Here is an 18,844-nt window from a genome sequence, read left to right as displayed (position 1 = left end):
ACCCCGGACCCCCCACCCCTCCCGAAAATGGCGGCCCAGGCGGAGGGAGGGGGAGGAAGCAGCGGCAGGGGGCTCGCTCGTTCGCGCGCGCGCGCGGCCTTTCCTGCCCCGCCCCCTCCCGCCATTCCCGCGCTCGTGATTCGCGGAGGAGGCCGCGGCCGTGAGGGTCTGCGATTGGCTGCCGTTGGCGCGAACGCGGCGCGCGCGGTGCCGCTCTGAGGCGACGGGCGAACGAGGGGGGGGCGAGGGACAGGCGGCGGCCTCGTCAAACCATAGAGGCGTGCCTAGCCAGCCGGCCGGCCAGCCGTCGGGAACCGGGAGCCGTGACGCACACGCGCCCCTTCAACGCATCGCCATCATGGCGGATAAGGAAGGTAAGCGAGCCCTGCTCTGCCGAGAGGAAAGCTCCGCCGGAAAAGGCCCCGCTCCCGCACTCCCTTCCCGCCCTGGCGGGGAGCCCCTCAGCCAATCCTAGCGCCCGTCAGCCTGGCCCCGCCCCGTCTCCCCGTCGCTGCCCAATGGGGTGCGCCGCGCGCGCTGGGCCCGCCCGCTCCAACTCTTTCCCCGCGGCGGCGCGTCCGCGCTTCTGGCTCCCTCGGCGGCGGCGGCGGCGGCGAGTACGCCGGGATGAGGCGGGCCGGGCTGCCCGATGGCTCCGGTAGGTCGGGCCGGGCGGCTCCCCGGTTTCCTGGCGGGGGAATTGGCGCTCTCTCCCTCCCCCCTTTCGCCCGGCAGCTTCACTCCGCGGCGGCCTGAGCCTTCCCGGCAGCTGCTGAAGGGCGCCGCGGCACTCGGGTCTCCGCCCTCCGGAGGAGCAAAGCCGGCGCTGCGGCTACCCAGGTGCCGACCGCGGGGCGGGGGGGGGAGAGGAGGCCCTTCCCTCCCGGCCTCCGGAGGGCTTGAAGGAGGGCCGGAGAGCCGCCGGGCTTCCCTCCCCCCGCTCGGCCTTTCTGGGCGGTGCGGCCCAATTGCTCCCGAGGGCGGAGGGGCGGGGGGGCCTTGCCATTGTTGGCCCAGCGCAGCCCGCCCGCCCGGCTCTCCCCGGGAACGGGCCTCGCTCTCCCGCGCGGTGGGGTTGCTCTCCTTGAAACGAGGCGGAGGGGGATGCCTGGCCGATTGGTAGCCGGGAGGAAGGCCTGCGCAGATGCCCGGAGGGAGCGCTCGGCTGAAGCAATCTGAAGCGGAGTAACTCGTTGCACTGCACGCCGGAACTGGGTTTTCTTTTGAAGCATTAAAGAAAACAAATGACAGTTTGATCCCTCTGGTGGTGTACTCTGCCTTGTGGAAAAGGACTGCCTGCAGACTTGAAACTTTAATATTGATACTGTGAGAAATAATTGCTAACAACCAAAAAATGGTGTGCATCAGTGATAATTACCGAGCCAATAGTAAGGTCTATGCAGTAAGGATTTCATGTTTAATTATTAGATGTTCTCATTTCCTGATAAGCTTGTGAGTATAAAATCAGATAAATACTTTTATGATGTATAAAAAGTAACCTTTTCCCTTTTATCTCATATCCTGAATAGTTTGTTTTACTAATAATTTGTTTTCATGCAACTATAAAATTAATTGAATTGCACATGTTATATTTTAGCTGCCTTTGATGATGCAGTGGAGGAACGAGTAATCAATGAAGAATATAAAATATGGAAAAAGAATACTCCCTTTCTTTATGATCTTGTAATGACACATGCCTTAGAATGGCCCAGCTTGACTGCTCAGTGGCTTCCTGATGTAACCAGGTAATTCTCTAAGAATTGAACAAAGTGAGATTTCTGGGTAAACATGCTGGAAGAATAGCTATAAGCAGCATTTAGCATAAATTTAAAGACCTTGCTCCGATTATCTCAAAGTGCCAAAAATTCTGACGTGCATATCGGGGATAAGACTTAAATGCACACAGTAGTCCTCACCATACTTTTAATTTTCTTTTGCAGCTGTTTATCAACATATAATAAATAGGGGTGAGCACAACAAGTAAAACCTATTTTAAATCAGAATAAATCTTGTTCCACAAATTTTGCTAAACCATTATGGATGTGTTGTGTTTGGCAAAAACAAAATCTAAAATGTAGCTGTTACTCTGTCCTGGGAAAATAATGGTCAAATCTTAAAGGTAGGCCTAGTCAAGAAACAGGAATCATGTGGTGTCTTCAGACAGGATTTTATATAATTAGGATGTTGTAGCAGGAAGCTATCTAAAACCCCTCTTTAATTCATCTTAATGCTAAACTAATCAAAGTGAGGTTTGTTTGAATTTATTTCTCACATTCCTGGGACTCGTATACCTTTTCTGTAATGCCTTGGCCTTCTCTGAGTCAGGCCATATACTATTACACAGCTCTTTTAAGTTCAACTCAATCTCATTTTTAATGATATTACAGACCTGAAGGCAAAGATTTCAGTATTCACCGGCTAGTTCTAGGGACCCATACTTCTGATGAGCAAAATCACCTTGTGATAGCCAGTGTCCAGCTCCCCAATGACGATGCCCAGTTTGATGCCTCACATTATGATAGTGAAAAGGGAGGTAAGAGAAAAATTACATTTTTAGTTAAAGGTTTAGACCTGTTGTTTAAAGCATAGCTTGTGTAATTGGCAGTCCCCATCTTGTTTTGTTTTATTGTAATGGTTTAAAATTTTGGTTTCCATTAGGTACATGATGAACATCTGATAATGAGCTGATAGAAAATGTGTAACACTATAAATATGAAATGTGTATTTTTTTTAGATAAATGCTTTTAATGTCACATTTACTTAAGCACGGTTTGTAACCACAATAGTAGTTTCCAGAGTTTAAATATTTACTGTTGTAGAGTGTTATTGCATTATCTTTTATATTTCTGTTCCGAATTCATATCCTATGATCAGCAACAAAGAAGAGTTTATAAACTTTCTTTATTTCCAGAATTTGGTGGCTTTGGATCTGTTAGTGGAAAAATTGAAATAGAAATAAAGATCAACCATGAAGGAGAAGTGAATAGAGCCCGCTACATGCCTCAGAATCCTTGCATTATTGCTACAAAAACTCCATCCAGTGATGTTCTTGTATTTGATTATACGAAACATCCATCTAAACCAGGTTTTTGCCGAGTTTCATGTCTTTCATCTCCTTTTTGGAAATATAATCCTAAGAATGTTATATGCCAGATAATCACTATTTGAATGTTAAAAATTAATTAAAAGTAACATTTATGCATTCGGGCAAGTAGGAAAAATGTATGATAGTGTTTTACCAAGGAAGGATTTTGAGTAACAGTTTAATTATGTAGTTCAACTAGACAGTCAAGTTTTCTTAATTTTGAATCAGGTTGGAGTTAAAGCTGACACTTTTTCACAGTAGTTACGTGGTTGTTATTTGCAATTCCCTAGTATTAAATGTTTTAAAAAATGAGAAGCAATGATTATTATTTTATTACATTTGTGCTTTTGCTCAGTTGCTGCTTTCTTTGTAGATCCTTCTGGGGAATGCAATCCAGATTTGCGTCTTCGTGGGCATCAAAAAGAAGGTTATGGTCTTTCTTGGAATCCAAATCTTAGTGGACATTTGCTAAGTGCATCTGACGATCATGTGAGTAATTATTTGCTTAATTAGCACATCCCATTTCATGTATTAATTGCCAGATAAATTATCCTAACAAAACACACTTTCTCTCCTTCTTGTCTTAAGACTATTTGCTTGTGGGACATAAGTGCTGTTCCAAAGGAAGGGAAAGTGGTGGATGCTAAAACTATCTTCACTGGTCATACAGCTGTGGTGGAGGATGTTTCCTGGCATTTGCTCCACGAATCTCTTTTTGGATCTGTTGCTGATGATCAGAAACTCATGATGTAAGCAAAGCAGTATCCTTTATCTCAAACTGAATTTCTGATTATTATTTTTTTTATTTAAAAAAGAGGGTTTTGTTAATCACACAGTGATGAATATATTACTATCCTATCAGAACCAGTTTTTCAAACTGAATTGCTTTCTTTTCTTTTTCTTTTCTTTTTTTAAGCTGGGACACCCGCTCAAACAACACTTCCAAACCAAGCCATTCGGTGGATGCTCACACTGCTGAAGTGAACTGCCTGTCTTTCAATCCTTACAGCGAGTTCATTCTGGCTACAGGATCAGCCGATCAGGTACCTAGCTAGAATTATGTATAGTGTTTTGCCTTTAAAGTCATGGTTTCCGTTAAGGGGTCTTTCGGATCAGCCTATTACATAGGGCATCTTGGTATTATTGGAGAGGTATTGAACATATGATTGCACAATATTCACTACATGAAGTAAAGGGCAAATGTTTTAATTTGTCACCCTGTGTTTTGATCTTCCTGGACAGACTGTTGCATTGTGGGATCTGAGAAACTTGAAACTAAAGCTGCATTCCTTTGAGTCACATAAAGATGAAATATTTCAGGTAATTCATGTAATGGTTATGGAATGGTTTGCTCTTGAGCCTTTGACAAGTTGGGCGTCTTTAAGAAGACCTTTCAAAAGTTCTACAATTAAAGCACCATAAGTCCATCATGGTCACATGCCTCACTTAATCACTTAGCAATGGAGCTGTTCCAAGTTGTCATTAAGTGAGGAGTGCCTGTAGTACAACAATGTGTTTTGCATCATCTTACTCCTCAGGTTCAGTGGTCACCACATAATGAAACCATTTTGGCCTCCAGTGGTACTGATCGCCGACTGAATGTCTGGGATTTGAGGTAAGCATCCGATTAATGTAATGATATGTATGTAAGTTTTATCAGGAATGGTTTTCATATAATGCAGCGTCTTCTTTTCTAGTAAAATCGGAGAAGAGCAATCTCCCGAGGATGCAGAAGATGGTCCACCTGAATTGCTGGTAAGTGGGTGCTTTAATCTACTCAGGCACTCAACCTAATACAGCACAACCAATACAAGTCCTAAAAAAAATAACACTGCCATACATCAAGAACATCTCAGAAACTACCAACAGACTACTACAACCACATGGAATCAGTGTAGCACACAAGCCAACTAAAGCTTTCCAAACATCCTAAGTTAACCAAAAGACCCAGCAGCCCCAGAAGAAGAAACAGGAGCCATCTACAACATGCAGAGTACTGACTGCAACAGCCGCTAAGTAGGACAAACAGAAGACTGGCAAAATGCATCCATGAATGCCAACTAGCAGTCAGAAGACATGGGGAAAACTCTTTAATTCTGCAGCATATGGACTGACCTAACCATAGTTTCAATTGGGAAATTCTGACCGAGACCAAGCCAAGTCCAAAAATGCTAGGGAATTTCTAGAAGCTTGACATTCTGACACGACACATTAGCCATCAATAGATACACAGATATTAAAAAATATATATACACTATGCAAAGAGACAATCAACAAGCCAAAAAGGGAACAAAAAGATCCTCGCCAACAATCAGCATCCAGACGAACATAGATTTAACTCCAGGATTAATATTGGACCAACAGTCAAGTAAGCCCAGTCAAGGAACTGCCAAGCAAACCCAATTGAGCCTCTAGGACACCCTCCCACCAATACTGGCAGGGCCAGCCACGAGAAAGTAAACTGAGCAAATCCCACTCCTTACTAGTATTGATAATGTTACCTAGTTGGGCCATAAAACATCTGCAGGAAAACAACCAAGCTCAGAGAGCACCAAGGATCCTTCCTACTTTAATCTTGCCACAATGGTATCTGCTACTTCTCCGTTTGAAATGATCCCCCCCCCCTTCATTTTTTACCCAAAAATTCCAGAGTCCGTCTGACTGAACAACTTTTTGCTTTTGCCACTTTCTGTAATCTATTTTGTCCTGGGATGTGCTTTCCAAATCTACAAAGAGGTAATAAAATAAGGTGAAAGGTATGGTCGAACACCGCTTGTTCATATTCCCTGTAGTTAACTCTTGAGACTGCAAAAAATGTGATATTGAGTAACATTTCTCCTCCAGGTTGTATCAGTCTGGTCCACCTTGGTTTGTCCTCTGATTTCCAAGAATTTAATCCTCAAAACATAAGCGATTCATAGTGCTTTTCCATGATCTGTCCCCAGTCTTACAGAATACCATAATAATCCATTTTGATTTTGAGGAACAAGTTCTGAAAAACCACTGGGCCATACCAAAAATGGAGTGATTTGGAGAAGCAATGAAATTATTCTGGAGTCTAAAAGTTCAGTTCCTCCCATAAGTTTTGCACATGTCGACTTTTTATGTCCATGTAATTTAAAATAGAAAACTCCAGCAACTTTATTGCTAGGCTAGTATTTTACGGAATTCTAGAATGTGCTTTTAAAAGCTTATATATTTAGAAGTAAGTATTAAAGATTAATACATTTTATATGGGCAAGTCTCTTGGATTTTATAAAGTTTGTTTCTGATGGTACGCTCCATTGCTATTGTGTATTAATGTCACTGTCTCTTGTTTTTGGTATTAGTTCATTCATGGGGGTCACACTGCAAAGATATCTGACTTCTCCTGGAATCCCAATGAACCCTGGGTAATTTGTTCTGTATCAGAAGACAATATAATGCAAGTGTGGCAGATGGTAAGTATTTGATTATTTTAAGGCTAAGCCAAAATGCAGATTTTAAATGACTGTTCCATTACTTTTGTTAGTTTGTAATCTTTAGTCATTCCTTGCTTGAACAATGTTGACTCCAGAAGTAGTGATATTGTGGCAATGTCTCTGTATACAAGATGTGACATTCTAGGGTATGCTTGTTGAAAGTTGCCTTATGCTAATGAAAGGAATCTATCACCTTACAAGGTATTTGAGGAAAGAGTAATAGAATCCTTACGATAAAACACGTAAACAATATTGCATATTGAAACTGCTTAAACATTAACCTGTCAGTGAATTGTGGAGTCTTTGGTGCTCTCTGAGCTTGGTGTCTTTTTTGCAGATGTTTCATTGCACTTCGTACTAATGTTACTTCATTGGGTAAACTACATGTTTTCCCCAAAGTAAGGCATTCCCAAAAAAATAAGCCCTAGCTTGTTTTTTTTGGATGGGCCCATTATAAGCCCTACCCCCCAAATAAGCCCTAGTTTTGGGGCAAGGGGCACACCTAAAAATCAGGTGGGGGTGTGGAGCTTACCATTGCAGCCAGGCCTCCCATGGATCGACAGCCCACCTCTTCTGCGGCCGAAAGAGCAGCTTCATCCTGCATTTCGCAGTCAGAGGCCTTTCCAGAAGGTGGGCAGGGCTGCCGGTGCTGAAAATAAGACCTGGTGCCTCTTTTGGAGGCCAAAACAAAAATACAACCTTATAAGGGTCTTATTTTTGGGGTAGCACGGTAGATAACATCAAGGTGAATTGCAATGAACTGTCTGCAAACAAGCCACCAAGCTCAGAGAGCACCAAGGTCACTGTAGTTCAACTCTGAGCTATATTCTCTTCTACTAGAATGGTTAACAATTGCCTTCAGAATTGGTATGCTTTGCCCATCAAATCAGTATTTCTCTATTCATCTCCTGTTGTAGGCTGAGAACATATATAATGATGAAGATCCTGAAGGAAGTGTGGATCCAGAAGGGCAAGGATCCTAGACATTTGGCCCCTTTTCTTATTTCTCTTCCTGTCCTCTTCCTGCCTTTTCTAACTATCTTAACATTGACAACATTTGGGAGAAACAACTCACACACTGCATTCAGCAGCTCATTTGTGAATGCTGTTCATCTGAGAATGTAAAAGGTTGCTGTTGAATGTTGACAGATTGGCCTTTTTTGACCATTTCTCTTCTAAAGAATTTGTTAGTTATGCTAGTGTGAATATCTGTTTCCACAACTTATAAGATTGATTTGTGTTTTTTTTTTTTAAAAAAAAAAACAATACTAGGTATGCTCATACTGTTGCAATACAAGTGTTGATTGAATTTTAAGTGCAGGGGCGATTCTCTTATAAATACTTTTGGTGCCCTCCAACAAAAGAGTTGGAGTTACTTTTGTTCTCTAATCATCAACTTCTTGGTGTGGATAAATCCAATACAGGTTCATCAATTCTCCTTCTTGCCTCTAGCTGCTGCCAGTGAGACTTTTTTCCTAGGTTTCTCTGTAACATCTTGTTCCCTCTATCATTTTCCAATAAGGCATCTTAGGATGTTAGGATATGAATATAATATAGTGATAGCCTATACATCTGCACATTGCTTGGCTGTCTCTTGAAATGTGTTTTATCTTTCATTTCTTGTTAATTGTTTTTGTTTTTTTAACTTGGGAGACCAAGTTGTAAAAGGTGTTTCAGCTGAATGATACATCACAGACCTTGCACCCACTTCCTGGAACTGAACACTGGTAACAACTACATAATAAAGAATGATGAAATTAGTTCAGTTTGCCTCAAAATATTTGCTGTGTGGATTTAACTTTCACCAGCAGCCAGTATAACTTCATGAACCCTGTAAAAAAAATTCAAGTGAAATAAAATTCATTTTTTTATGTAGAATGTGACTTGTCTTTTTTTCTTCACTTGAACAGGTACAGAATTTTTACCAAACAATGTATTATGGAAAAGTTTGTTTTCTAGGTTTCTTAGGAAATACAGATACTCCTTGAGTTACTAACATAACTGAGACTGGAACTACAATTGTACATCGTTGTGGTCATAGATTGAGGCATCGTGTGATTGGACCTGATTTTTTTCTGAGGACTCCTTGCACAGGAAAGCAGTTGTTGTATGAAGAATGTTTGATTGAATTTGTTTCTTAGTAACATACATTGAACCACTGATTGGTTCAAAATTGGAAAAGGAGTCCGGCAAGGCTGTATACTGTCGCCCTGCCTATTTAACTTATATGCAGAGCACATCATGAGAAAGGCAGGGCTAGATGAAACAAAAGTTGGAATTAAGATTGCCGGGAGAAATATCAACAACCTAAGATATGCAGATGATACCACTCTAATGGCAGAAAGTGAAGAGGAACTAAAGAGCCTCTTGATGCGGTTGAAGAAGGAGAGTGCAAAAGTTGGCTTGAAACTCAACATTAAGAAAACCAAAATCATGGCATCCGGCCCTCTCAATTCCTGGCAAATAGATGGGGAAGAAATGGAGGTAGTGACAGATTTTATCTTTCTGGGCTCCAAGATCACCTCAGATGGGGACTGCAGCCAAGAAATTAAAAGACGCTTGCTCCTGGGGAGGAAGGCTATGGCAAATCTAGACAGCATCCTAAAAAGCAGAGACATCACCCTGCCAACAAAAGTGTGTATAGTCCAGGCCATAGTTTTCCCAGTTGCAATGTATGGCTGTGAAAGTTGGACCATAAGAAAGGCTAAGCGCCAAAGAATTGAGGCCTCTGAACTATGGTGCTGGAGAAGACTCCTGCGAGTCCCTTGGACTGCAAGGCGTTCAAACCGGTCAGTCCTAGAAGAGATCAACCCCGACTGCTCTTTAGAAGGCCAGATCCTGAAGTTGAAACTCAAATACTTTGGCCACCTAATGAGAAGGAAGGACTCACTGGAGAAGGGCCTAATGATGGGAAAGATTGAGGGCAATAGAAGAAGGGGACGACAGAGAATGAGATGGCTGGATGGAGTCACTGAAGCAGTAGGTGTGAACTTAAATGGACTCCAGAAGATGGTAGAGGACAGGAAGACCTGGAGGAACGTTGTCCATGGGGTCGCGATGGGTCGGACACGACTTCGCAATTAACAACAACAACAACATACATTGCAAGTCTACAAAAAGCTCATTTCATTATTCATAAGCCAAGTTTTATACAGAAAATTAAATACTGACAAAGGTTTTGACATGCCATTGTGGTAATGCTTATCTGGTGCCCTGTTAACATCAGATCTCATAATGGCCACATCTCAAAAAACGTGTTCCTTTTTGACACAGTAAAAATGCAAACTCATCCGAGAAATCTTGCTTATTAGTTGCTATTAGTCGGACGGAGCCCCTATTTGCAAGGAGGAGGAAAGACGGCCGTGTGTAGATTCAGTCTTCATCTTGCTTCACTTCCGATTTGCAAAGTTGCCCGTACATTTCTAAGCAGCCTCTGTGAGAATGGAGAATGGGTTACGCAGCTACATCAGTTCTATGTTACAAAAGACAACATATTGCAAAATAACATTTGCTCTTGGGGTGCCTTGAACATAAACTCTAGATCCTACTTAGAATGAAACTTGACAGTAGGAAAAGTTATCTAACCATATCAAAGCAGGATATCTTTATTTGCTATAATTTGAATATTGTACAAAAAAAACCCCGTCTGTATACATAAAATAATTAGATCATATGCTAATTATACTATGGTTTTTCTAAATATTCTGTACAGAGCAAGATGCTACACTCTTCGTATAGTAAGAGGGGCTCTTAGGCTATACTCATAGCCCAAAGGCCAGGAAGCGAAGTACAAAGATAGTAAAAATAGGAAATCAAGACTTCTGGCTCCAATTTTCAAGCCCTTCTCTATTAATGGTGTTTTCTTCCTTATTTTGCTTTTACGCGGATACTGATCAAAGAAATGAAACCTACTTGTAAATGGACAGTTCTTGATGTAAACTGGCTTTCAGTTCTTCTAATTCTTGGTTCTTTCGTTGCTGAAGTTGAACTCCAGTCTTCAGTTCCCGTATCCTGTTTTCCATCTCCTCCACTTGCTCCTGGAAACAAAAAAGGACAGGTAATCCTCAACTTGCAACCAGAGTTGGGATCGTGTTGCTATGCAAGGCAGTTATTAATAGAGTCCTATCTGATTTTATGACCTTTTTTGCCACAGTTCAGTGAAGTATGCTGTTAAGCAAACCAAGCTTCCCACAATAACTTGGCTTGTCAGAATCCAGCTGTGAAAATCACAAAGGGTGATCAAATGATCATGGTACACTTCATCACAAATACATGCCAGTTGCTAAACCTCCAAATTTTGATCACATGACTGGTGATGCTGCCCAGGTGGTCAATGTTGAGGGCTGGTGATAACTTTTTTCAGTGCCTTTGTCATTTGGCAGCCAGTCTGGCCCTCCCACAAATGCCTTGGAGGCTGATCTGGCCTTTCCCGGAGGAAAGCTGTCAGACTGGGAGATTCTGTATTATGGGCAGAGAACAATAAAGTAAGTAGTTTGAACCCCGCATGGGTCTGGTTGTTTGAGCCTGACAACACACAAAGCTAATGTTCTTCTTAAAGTGTTTTTTTTTTCTTTTTAACCAGTTGATTCACTCACCTGCAGCCAGCAGCCCAACATTCTTGTCCCTCCATGATCGAGTTTAGCTCAAAACTCCTTTTGCCCTGCTGAGCTACCTTTCTGGGCAAGCGCTGCATCCCGTGGCCCAGCAGCTAACCAGAAGAGAGTGGGTGGAGGTCCTAAGGCTTACCTTGTATTGCAGGACCTCTTCATCGCGTTTCTGCCTGATCAGCAGAATCTGTTCCTCCAGGTTCCTGTTTTGCAGTAGCAACTTGCTGACTTCTCCCTGCAACGGCCTCAGGGTCTCCTTCAGCCTGTGGACTTCGCTCTGGGTGGTTTGCAAGGCCTTGCTGCTGGCTTCTCTCCTCTCCAGGAGGCGCATCAGCTTCGGTTCGTAATGCTCCTCCAAGCACTGACGGTTCTCCAGGACAAAACTTTCAAATTCCATGGAAAACCGCCGGCTCTCTTGGAGGTGACGGCTGCTCCCCTCGTGGCGTGGAGCCTTCAGCCTCTGCCTAAAATGTTCCTTCTCTGCCTCATAAGTCTCTTTCAACTGGGACAGCTCTTCTGAGAGCTGGCTGGCTCTGTTTTCCAGCTCTCTTTGGTAATCCACATCTTGAGCGACTTCATACCTCCTGGCTTCCAGCTGATACTGGCACGCCACGCATTCCCGCGTCACCCTAAATAGCTTCCGCTTCACCTGTCGAATCTCATCCCACAGGTTATCCTTCTCTAGCTCTACTTTGGCATGGAGCCTGTAGGCTTCCAGAACCTCTTTGTGGGCCCGCTGCAGTTCCTCAAGAGCCGGCTGGCGTAAGAGTGTGAGTTCCTTAATGAGCCAGTCCCTCTCCTCCTCCAGCTGCTCCACTGCTTCAATGCACTGCTGGAAACGTTCGCCGAGATCTTCCAGGTCCGCATGTTGGCTCTCAGCGGCAGACAAGTCTTGGCAAGTCACGGAACCCTGAAGCCCCAGAGAGGCCCCAGCAATTTCTGGATTTTGTGGGAATTGAGTGCTAATGGGGTCCGTGTAGACATTTTCTTGGTTAAATTCTGGCAGGGCTTCTGCATCGGCAATATCCGAGGCTTCTTCACTATCCTGCTCCACTGGAAGCTCAAAATCTGCCATCTCTTCCCTGGAAATAGAGAGGAAACTGAATCAGATCTGGGGAAAGAGGCACGTCCTCGTGCCAAATGGATGCCCTGGCTCTGTACTGCAAATAGAGAAGGAAAGGGGGATTTAAAGACATTAAATCCTGCCATAAAAGGACTTTTGAGGGCATCGTTTAGGAAAGGAGAATTTGAAAGGGAATGGAAAGCTTTCTTTCCCAGCAATTCTGCTTTGAATTACAGCACTTTAAAAACTGAAATCCTTTTTTCTGAATGTACCGGCCAAGAGGCTGGCCTTGCATCCTGGGGCCCCTTCCTGATCCCTTCCCCACAAAGCTCAAAACAGCCACCATATTATTTGATGCTCTAAGCCATCATCTGCACAGCCTCAACATGTCATCATCCTGGAACAGGGAAAGTTCTCAGCAGACCAATTAACTTTTCAGTTTCTAGGAAGGGCCTAATGCAGAGGAGAGACGGGGCAGGCAGAATGTCTTAAGTACTTCCTAACAAGTTAGTCTGGGGAAAGCGTAAAACAACGCCAACCCCGGCGTGGGTGCCTGCCACAGAAACACAAGTATGTGACCTTTATTCATTTGTCTATAGTTTATTTAGTCCACTTATATGCCACTCATCTGGCCTTCCTTTAGACAGCACGTGGGCTTAGAAAAACAAACGGAAGAATTTCCTTTTCTAAGCTCTCTCTGGGTTGCCTTCTTCACCGGCCGATGCCGGTGGGTCTTTAACAGTCAGCGGCACTAGAGACGAATATGAGAAGGACAGGAGAGCAGGGCACAGGTAATTCTCGACTTGTAACCATTCGTTTAGCACCCATGTGAAGCTACAAAAAGAAACACACCACCCATCCCCACACTTACAACCCTTGCACCATCCCCAGGGTCACATGACCCAACCCTCGGTGCTTCACGACCAGCAAGGGACTCACGGCGGTGCAGGGTCTCCCTGGGCTCCGCCTGATCTCCCTCTGCCATCTTCAGACCAGCGAAGTCAACGGGGGAAGCCTGATTTGCTTAATGACCACGTGATTCGCTGAACAACTTCTGGGATTTGCTTAACCCCCGGGGCAAAAAAGGCCGCAGAATCAGGCATGCCTCACTTAACAGCCACCTTGCTTAGCAACAGAATTTCTGGTCCCAGTTGTGGTTGTAAGTCAAGGATTAAATGTGCATTATTTTTTCCCTAGAAAAGTGTTTTTGTGCATCAAAGCAGCCCACGAATCTGCAGGCTAGCAGGGACTGTAAATATCCCACCCTTCCTCTTCCCAGGAGGAGGCAGGAGGGGGGGCTTTTGGGCCAGGGACTTTAGAAGCAGAGACCAGCTTACTTAGGAGATCCCGGATGAACTGGGTAGGGACAATACAGGCCTTACATTATAGTTTTTGAGAGTTTTAACTCTGCTTCTACTTGGGTCTGTCGCTTTGCTCAGCTCAAGGACTGCCAGCGCTCACTGGTGGCCAGTTAAGCCTCATGCAAGGATGTGGCTGTTTTCCTAAGTTTTTATTCAAATAAACATCCTTTCCTTTTTGTGAGCATTGAGTTTTGATTTGCAGCGTGGCATCCACTCTGCTGGGGCTCTTAACCCTGGTATAATAGGAGAGACCTTTTGTCTGAGGCGTTGGCAGTTCCTCTTCTGCCAATAAACATCAGCAGCTGTTTTGAGGTCAGAATCTTTATGTGGAAAAATATGGGCAGTTGCTTTAAATGTTTATGTAGTCACTCAGCCCATCTTGTGTAGGACGACTCCAAGCAGAAAAGTGACATAAATTAGCACAACTGAAAGTATTTTGGTGCCTGAGACACAAAAGTGTAGTTCTCCTTACTTGGCAACATTTTTTTAAAATAAATATTGATCCAACCCATTAGTGGCTCTAAGATGTTATGTGATTTATTTAGCATTGCTGGCTAGGAATCCAGCAAATTTTAATCTCAGTATATCTGGACAGTGCCAGGTTTTGGAAACCTGAGTCAGTGTTTATGTAATTCCAAATATTTAAGCACCCTCCAATTTATGCTGGTTTTTTCTGCCAAATGTATGCAACTTCCACTTCCCAAAGTGTTTGCATTTCTTTCCATATTCTTCTAGTCCTCCCTTTGCCCACAGTGGGATTAACCCAAAGTGGACAGAACAAAGACAGGGTTGTTTCTCTTCTCCCCGTTTGCCTTCATTTTCGTCCTCTTCCATCCTTTCTGTCCCATCTCAACTTGACTGTAATTCATGCGTGACAGAAACTCACTGGCTCCCTTCTCTCTCAGGGGACACCGCAAAGCCAAACCACTTTTTTTACTGACTCCAAATCCACTATGATGCCCTACATTCGGCTCCTGGTTCAGAGGGAAACGGTTTTGGCAATCCAGAGAACGGCACTAGCCACGAGTGGGGAAGTGAGTCGGGAGGAGGACGTACCTGCGAGCAGGGAAGCCAGGAGGAGTTGTAATTACGGGATGTCATTTGGTAAGTAACAAGCACGTAGGAATGAATGGAACAAATGAAACATTTAGCAGTGAAAAGGGAGATCACGTTCCGGAACAAGGGGTTTCATCGGACCGACCAATCTGAGCAGCTTAGTCGGGCTTAAAGCAGGCTCGACCTGCCGGCGAGAGTTCACCGATTCCCGAAACGCGGCCTCGGTGAATCAGCCAGGCCGCTCCGCACAGCGACCGAGCCCCGCACGACGGCCACAGCCAAGAGCTCTCCGGGCTGGAGAGCCGAGAAGCGCTTGGCAGGGAGGCTGAGCTCCGGCTGCTGCAGGCGGGCGGCCGAGGAGGAGGAGGAGGAGGAGAGCCGAGCCCGCCGAGCGACCGGACCAGGCGCCCCCCTCCCCGCCCGGCAGCCGCCGAGTCGACCCGGGCAGGAGGGAGTCGGGCCAAGCGGCGGGCCGGGCGCGGGAGCCGAGGGCGCCGGCAACAGGTCTCGCCTTCCGCTGCGCCCGGGAGAGAAAGAGGGCGGCGGGGGGGGGGGTGTTGGGCTGACTATCGCGCGCGCGCCCCGCCCGCCCGCTCCCCGTCTCAGGCCGCTTCCCCCGGCACCGTCTCCCCGGTCCGCCCGCCCGCCCGCGGCTCCCCCAGGCGAAGGGCTGCTTCCCGGGAGCCACACCCGGCGCTCGGGCCCCCGGCCGCCCCCGCCGCTCTGCAGCTCGTCCCGAAGCGCCCCGGCAGCTCCCGGCCGATCGGCGGGGCGCGGCGGGAGTCGGGCAGCGCCTTTTCCAGCCGCAAGTTGTCCAAGAGCCCCGCCCCCCGCCGCCCCTGCCTGGCGAGCCCCGGAGCGGGAGGGGCCCTCCGAGCGCCCCCGAAGCCCCCCGCGCAGCCCCCCGGCCGTCGGGCGCTGCCTACCTGCCGCCCCGGCACGGGCGCCTCGAGCCGCGGCTGCCCCGAGAGGAGGCGAGGCGGCGTTATTAATAACCAGGGACGGAAACCCGAAGCCCCCCCCCGGCGCCCCCCCGGCGCTGCCGGCCGGAGGGAGGAGCCTGGGGAGGCGGGGAGGGAGGCGGGGCCGAGAGGCGGGGGCGGGGCTTAGCTGCGGGGGCCCAAACCGAGGGGAAAAAGGGAATCGGGTGGCGTCCGCTCCAGGGAGAGACTCGGCCGAAAGCTGCAGGTGCCTCAGCTGAGAAGCGAGGAGGACTTGGAAGGCAGGAGGCCTCTAGGCGGGACGGGGGGCATATCGAATAAGAGAGTTAGTTGGAAGGGACCTTGGAGATCTTCTAGTCCAACCCAGTGCGCAAGCGGGAGGCCCTATCATTTTAGACAAACGGCACCCACAACTTCAGGAGGGAAGCCGACATTTTGCTGATGAATTGTTCTGTCAGGAAATGTCTCCTTACTTCTAGGCTGCTTCTCTCCTTGGTTAGTTTCCCTGCCTTCAGGTGCTCTGGAGAAGAGGTTGAACCCCTCAAATGCTGGAGGACTGTGATGGCCCCCCAGTCTTCTCCTTATTAAAGTAGACACAGCTGCCTCCCTCAGCCATTCACTGGGCGCTTTGGCTTCTAGGCCCCTTATCCTCTCTGTTGCTCTTTGCACTCCTTCTTGAGTCTCAGCATCTTTTTTTGTATGGTGACCAGAACTGGATGCAGAATTCCAGCTGTGGTCTCACCAAGGCAGCATAAAGCGGGAACAATACTTCATGCGATCTTGACACTAAACCCCTCTGTGGATGTATCCTAGGATTGCATGGGGGTTTTTGGCAGCTGCCTCCCATTGCTGGCTCACGGATGATTGTCCACTAGGACTCCAAGATCCCTCTCACAGTTACCGCTGCTGAGCCTTCCATACCTGTCCATTTGTTTTTTAAATCCTTACTTTCCTCACCATTGAATTGCCTGTTGTTGGATAGGGCTCAGGGTTCAAGTCCATTGAGATCCTTCTGAATCTTGAATCTATCCTGCTTAGTGTTAGCTGTTCCCCCCAGCTTGGTGTCATCTGCAAATCTGAGCACTTTCCTCATCTATATTTTTCTGTTTCATTTTTTTCTATGTCTTATATAAATGTAATAAATAAAGAAAAAATTGAGGAGTGCCTTGGACCCTGAACAGTCTCCTGCATCACAGGTAAAAAGAAAGTAAAGAAAAGCTTGCATTTTACCATTTTAAGCAATTTTTTATTTATTTATATCCTGCCTTTATAATTTTTACAACTAACATATTCCGCACCTTCCTCCTAATTTCCCATAATAACATCCCTGTGAGGTGGGCTGGGTTGGGTGAAAATGTCTGGCGGAGGGTCACCCAGCCGGCTTTCATGCTTAAAGCAGGACAAGAACAAAGTTGCCTTATTTCTGCCTCAAAAAACTCAGCGGCCAAAGCCTCATTCTTGGAACACAGTAGAACTCGCTTGTTTTTACAAACCGTAGTTAAGTCCTGCAGAAATCTCTGTTGTCAAACTGTAACCTAAATCTTAGCAGTGGCTTCTTGGAAGGGTGAGGGACTGATTTGCCTTAAATGCCCTCTGCCAAGCTGTTTGTGAGTAACCAAGGAGTGCTGAAAGCATTTTAGTGTCCAAAGCCAAAAAGGTCGACTGGTGCTGTTTTGTAAAACAGCAACCGCCATATATCACGTCCTTGCTTGTATGCTGCTTTTTTAAGGAGGCTCTACCTGAAAGCCCAGGTGACTCCAACAACTGCTGGGCAGTGGGAGACAGAGGCAATTCTTGTAGTGCAAGGTGGGAGGGAAAGATGTAAGTACTCTAAAGGCTTTGGTGTGAAAACGTTCCTGCGCTTGCTCCCTCAGCTGTAAGGCCCACTGTGGGACATGGTGCAGTTACTACTAGGGAAATCAGGGTATGAAGAACTGTAGTGTAAGGTTTCATGTGCTGGAATAACGAGGGGATGGGATGGGACGGAACAGAATGGAATAGAATGATAGGATAGGACAGGACAGGATAGAACAGAACAGAATAAAATAGAATTATAGGATAGAATAGGATCTTTATTGATATACTATATACTATAATATAGTCATTTGACCATACTAAAAATATAAAACTAATACAAACATACAAAGAAATACAAAGAAAACAGTAGAACATGTTCATAATAAGTTGTCACCCCTACAATTAAACCCAGTCTGAACTAAATGGTCTTTGAAATAAAGAGTTTAGTCTTACTAGTGACATGCAGGTTTGTTCCTGGCAAAAGGTAAGACAGTTTTTCTTGGTGCTCCAGGTCTTCCCTGACTGGTGTTCCACAAATGCAGAGTATTTCTTCAAATGGAATTCCATGAACCCCCAAGGAGCCCAGTTGTTTAAAACAAGCCCTGGGAAAAGCTCTTCCTAGATGTTAAATGCTTTTCTAATGGGGCAGCTGATGTGCAAAAGGCATTATTATGGAAAGGGGGCCCGACCAGGGAAGGGAGTGGCCCCATGGAAGCTGTCTGCAGCCCATGCTGGTTTCCTTTCCTTTGCTTGGCGAGGCCCAAAAACTTCCCTGGACAGATCAGAGGCATGAAACTGCTGCCTCTTGCTCTGTAAGATTTTCTTGGCTTGCTCATTTCAAGGTGCAGCTGCACAGCAAAAACTTGGGTAAACACAAAAGAAATCGGCTTTAAAAGGAATGAAACCTTGGGCTCTGTTTTAAAAACCTAAATGTGCTTTTGTCCTTTTTCAAGAATGCAGCTCAACCCACACGCTCTCTCTCTCTCCCCCCCCCCCAGTTGCAGAGAGAGACGTTTGACTCAATAGTGTAGGAATGCTGTTAACTTGGGTGAGGTTGCCCGTGTGTATAAATACCCAACTAAGCCTATCTAAGTGTAGGAATGGCCAGCAAAGTTACAGTGAAGGGTCAGCTGGGCTGGTCAAAAAGAGCCTCTTCTTTGGCATAAAGAGAGTCCAAAGGTGGGCACCTCGAGCTGTCCACCCACCTGTGCCCAGAGGGGCCCTGAGAGGGAAGGGGGACATGGGGAGGGGGCAGCCAGGAAGGGAGAGAGCCTCTATGCACTGCTCCTGATGCCCAGGGATGACCGCAAGCCTTCTCTGTTTGTGGACACAGCCAGGCAACCGTTGGCTGTGTGTCATGCAAGAGGAAGGGCCGACTATTTGATAATATCCGAGGCAGCTGCGGGTTCCAAGAACAACATTGCCTGTTGCAGCAAATCCTAAATGGATTGTATGTGTGTGTTGGTGTGTGCG

The 18,844-nt window shown here is 46.0% G+C and overlaps 2 protein-coding genes across 6 annotated transcripts; one reads left to right on the top strand and one right to left on the bottom strand.

Annotated features, from left to right (window-relative positions):
* Positions 1-113: 113 nt before the first annotated feature.
* RBBP4 (RB binding protein 4, chromatin remodeling factor) lies at positions 114-8,424 on the top strand. Of its 2 annotated transcripts, none has more exons than XM_039328516.1 (12): positions 114-374; positions 1,598-1,745; positions 2,388-2,533; positions 2,912-3,085; positions 3,459-3,574; positions 3,674-3,834; positions 4,002-4,128; positions 4,328-4,405; positions 4,624-4,700; positions 4,783-4,840; positions 6,415-6,525; positions 7,464-8,424. In XM_039328516.1, the coding sequence occupies exons 1-12, from the start codon at positions 359-361 to the stop codon at positions 7,527-7,529; spliced, it is 1,278 nt and encodes a 425-aa protein (XP_039184450.1). In that variant the 5' UTR covers positions 114-358; the 3' UTR covers positions 7,530-8,424. The 2 variants fall into 2 exon arrangements, with proteins under 2 accessions (XP_039184450.1, XP_039184444.1); XM_039328510.1 differs by lacking the exon at positions 114-374 and adding an exon at positions 506-658.
* A 1,224-nt stretch (positions 8,425-9,648) lies between these two features.
* Positions 9,649-15,697, bottom strand: SYNC (syncoilin, intermediate filament protein). 4 transcript variants are annotated; one of them, XM_039328599.1, is made up of 4 exons: positions 15,560-15,697; positions 11,293-12,235; positions 10,459-10,583; positions 9,649-10,018 (listed from the first exon to the last, which is right to left on the bottom strand). In XM_039328599.1, exons 2-4 carry the CDS (start codon positions 12,226-12,228, stop codon positions 10,000-10,002), a joined length of 1,080 nt encoding a protein of 359 aa, XP_039184533.1. In that variant the 5' UTR covers positions 12,229-12,235; positions 15,560-15,697; the 3' UTR covers positions 9,649-9,999. The 4 variants fall into 4 exon arrangements, with proteins under 4 accessions (XP_039184533.1, XP_039184507.1, XP_039184526.1 ...); XM_039328573.1 differs by having other exon boundaries at positions 9,649-9,979; XM_039328592.1 differs by lacking the exon at positions 15,560-15,697 and adding an exon at positions 14,634-15,134 and having other exon boundaries at positions 9,649-9,979.
* Positions 15,698-18,844: the final 3,147 nt, after the last annotated feature.

The sequence above is a fragment of the Crotalus tigris genome, unplaced genomic scaffold (assembly GCF_016545835.1).
Source record: "Crotalus tigris isolate CLP2741 ecotype Arizona unplaced genomic scaffold, ASM1654583v1 scf7180000017614.5298720, whole genome shotgun sequence".
Classification (NCBI taxonomy): domain Eukaryota; kingdom Metazoa; phylum Chordata; class Lepidosauria; order Squamata; family Viperidae; genus Crotalus; species Crotalus tigris.
This window is presented reverse-complemented; position numbering and strand designations above follow the sequence as displayed.

Excerpts from the sequence above, each read along its gene's own strand:
- RBBP4 (XM_039328510.1), top strand. The coding sequence starts at position 628 with ATGAGGCGGGCCGGGCTGCCCGATGGCTCCG. Across the intron at positions 659-1,597 it reads CGGGCTGCCCGATGGCTCCG|CTGCCTTTGATGATGCAGTG; the intron begins GTAGGTCGGGCC and ends GTTATATTTTAG. Across the intron at positions 4,129-4,327 it reads CTACAGGATCAGCCGATCAG|ACTGTTGCATTGTGGGATCT; the intron begins GTACCTAGCTAG and ends CTTCCTGGACAG.
- SYNC (XM_039328573.1), bottom strand. The coding sequence starts at position 12,228 with ATGGCAGATTTTGAGCTTCCAGTGGAGCAGGATAGTGAAGAAGCCTCG. Across the intron at positions 10,584-11,292 it reads AAGAGGTCCTGCAATACAAG|GAGCAAGTGGAGGAGATGGA; the intron begins GTAAGCCTTAGG and ends TTTTGTTTCCAG. Across the intron at positions 9,980-10,458 it reads CAAGAACTGTCCATTTACAA|AGGCTGCTTAGAAATGTACG; the intron begins GTAGGTTTCATT and ends CCATTCTCACAG.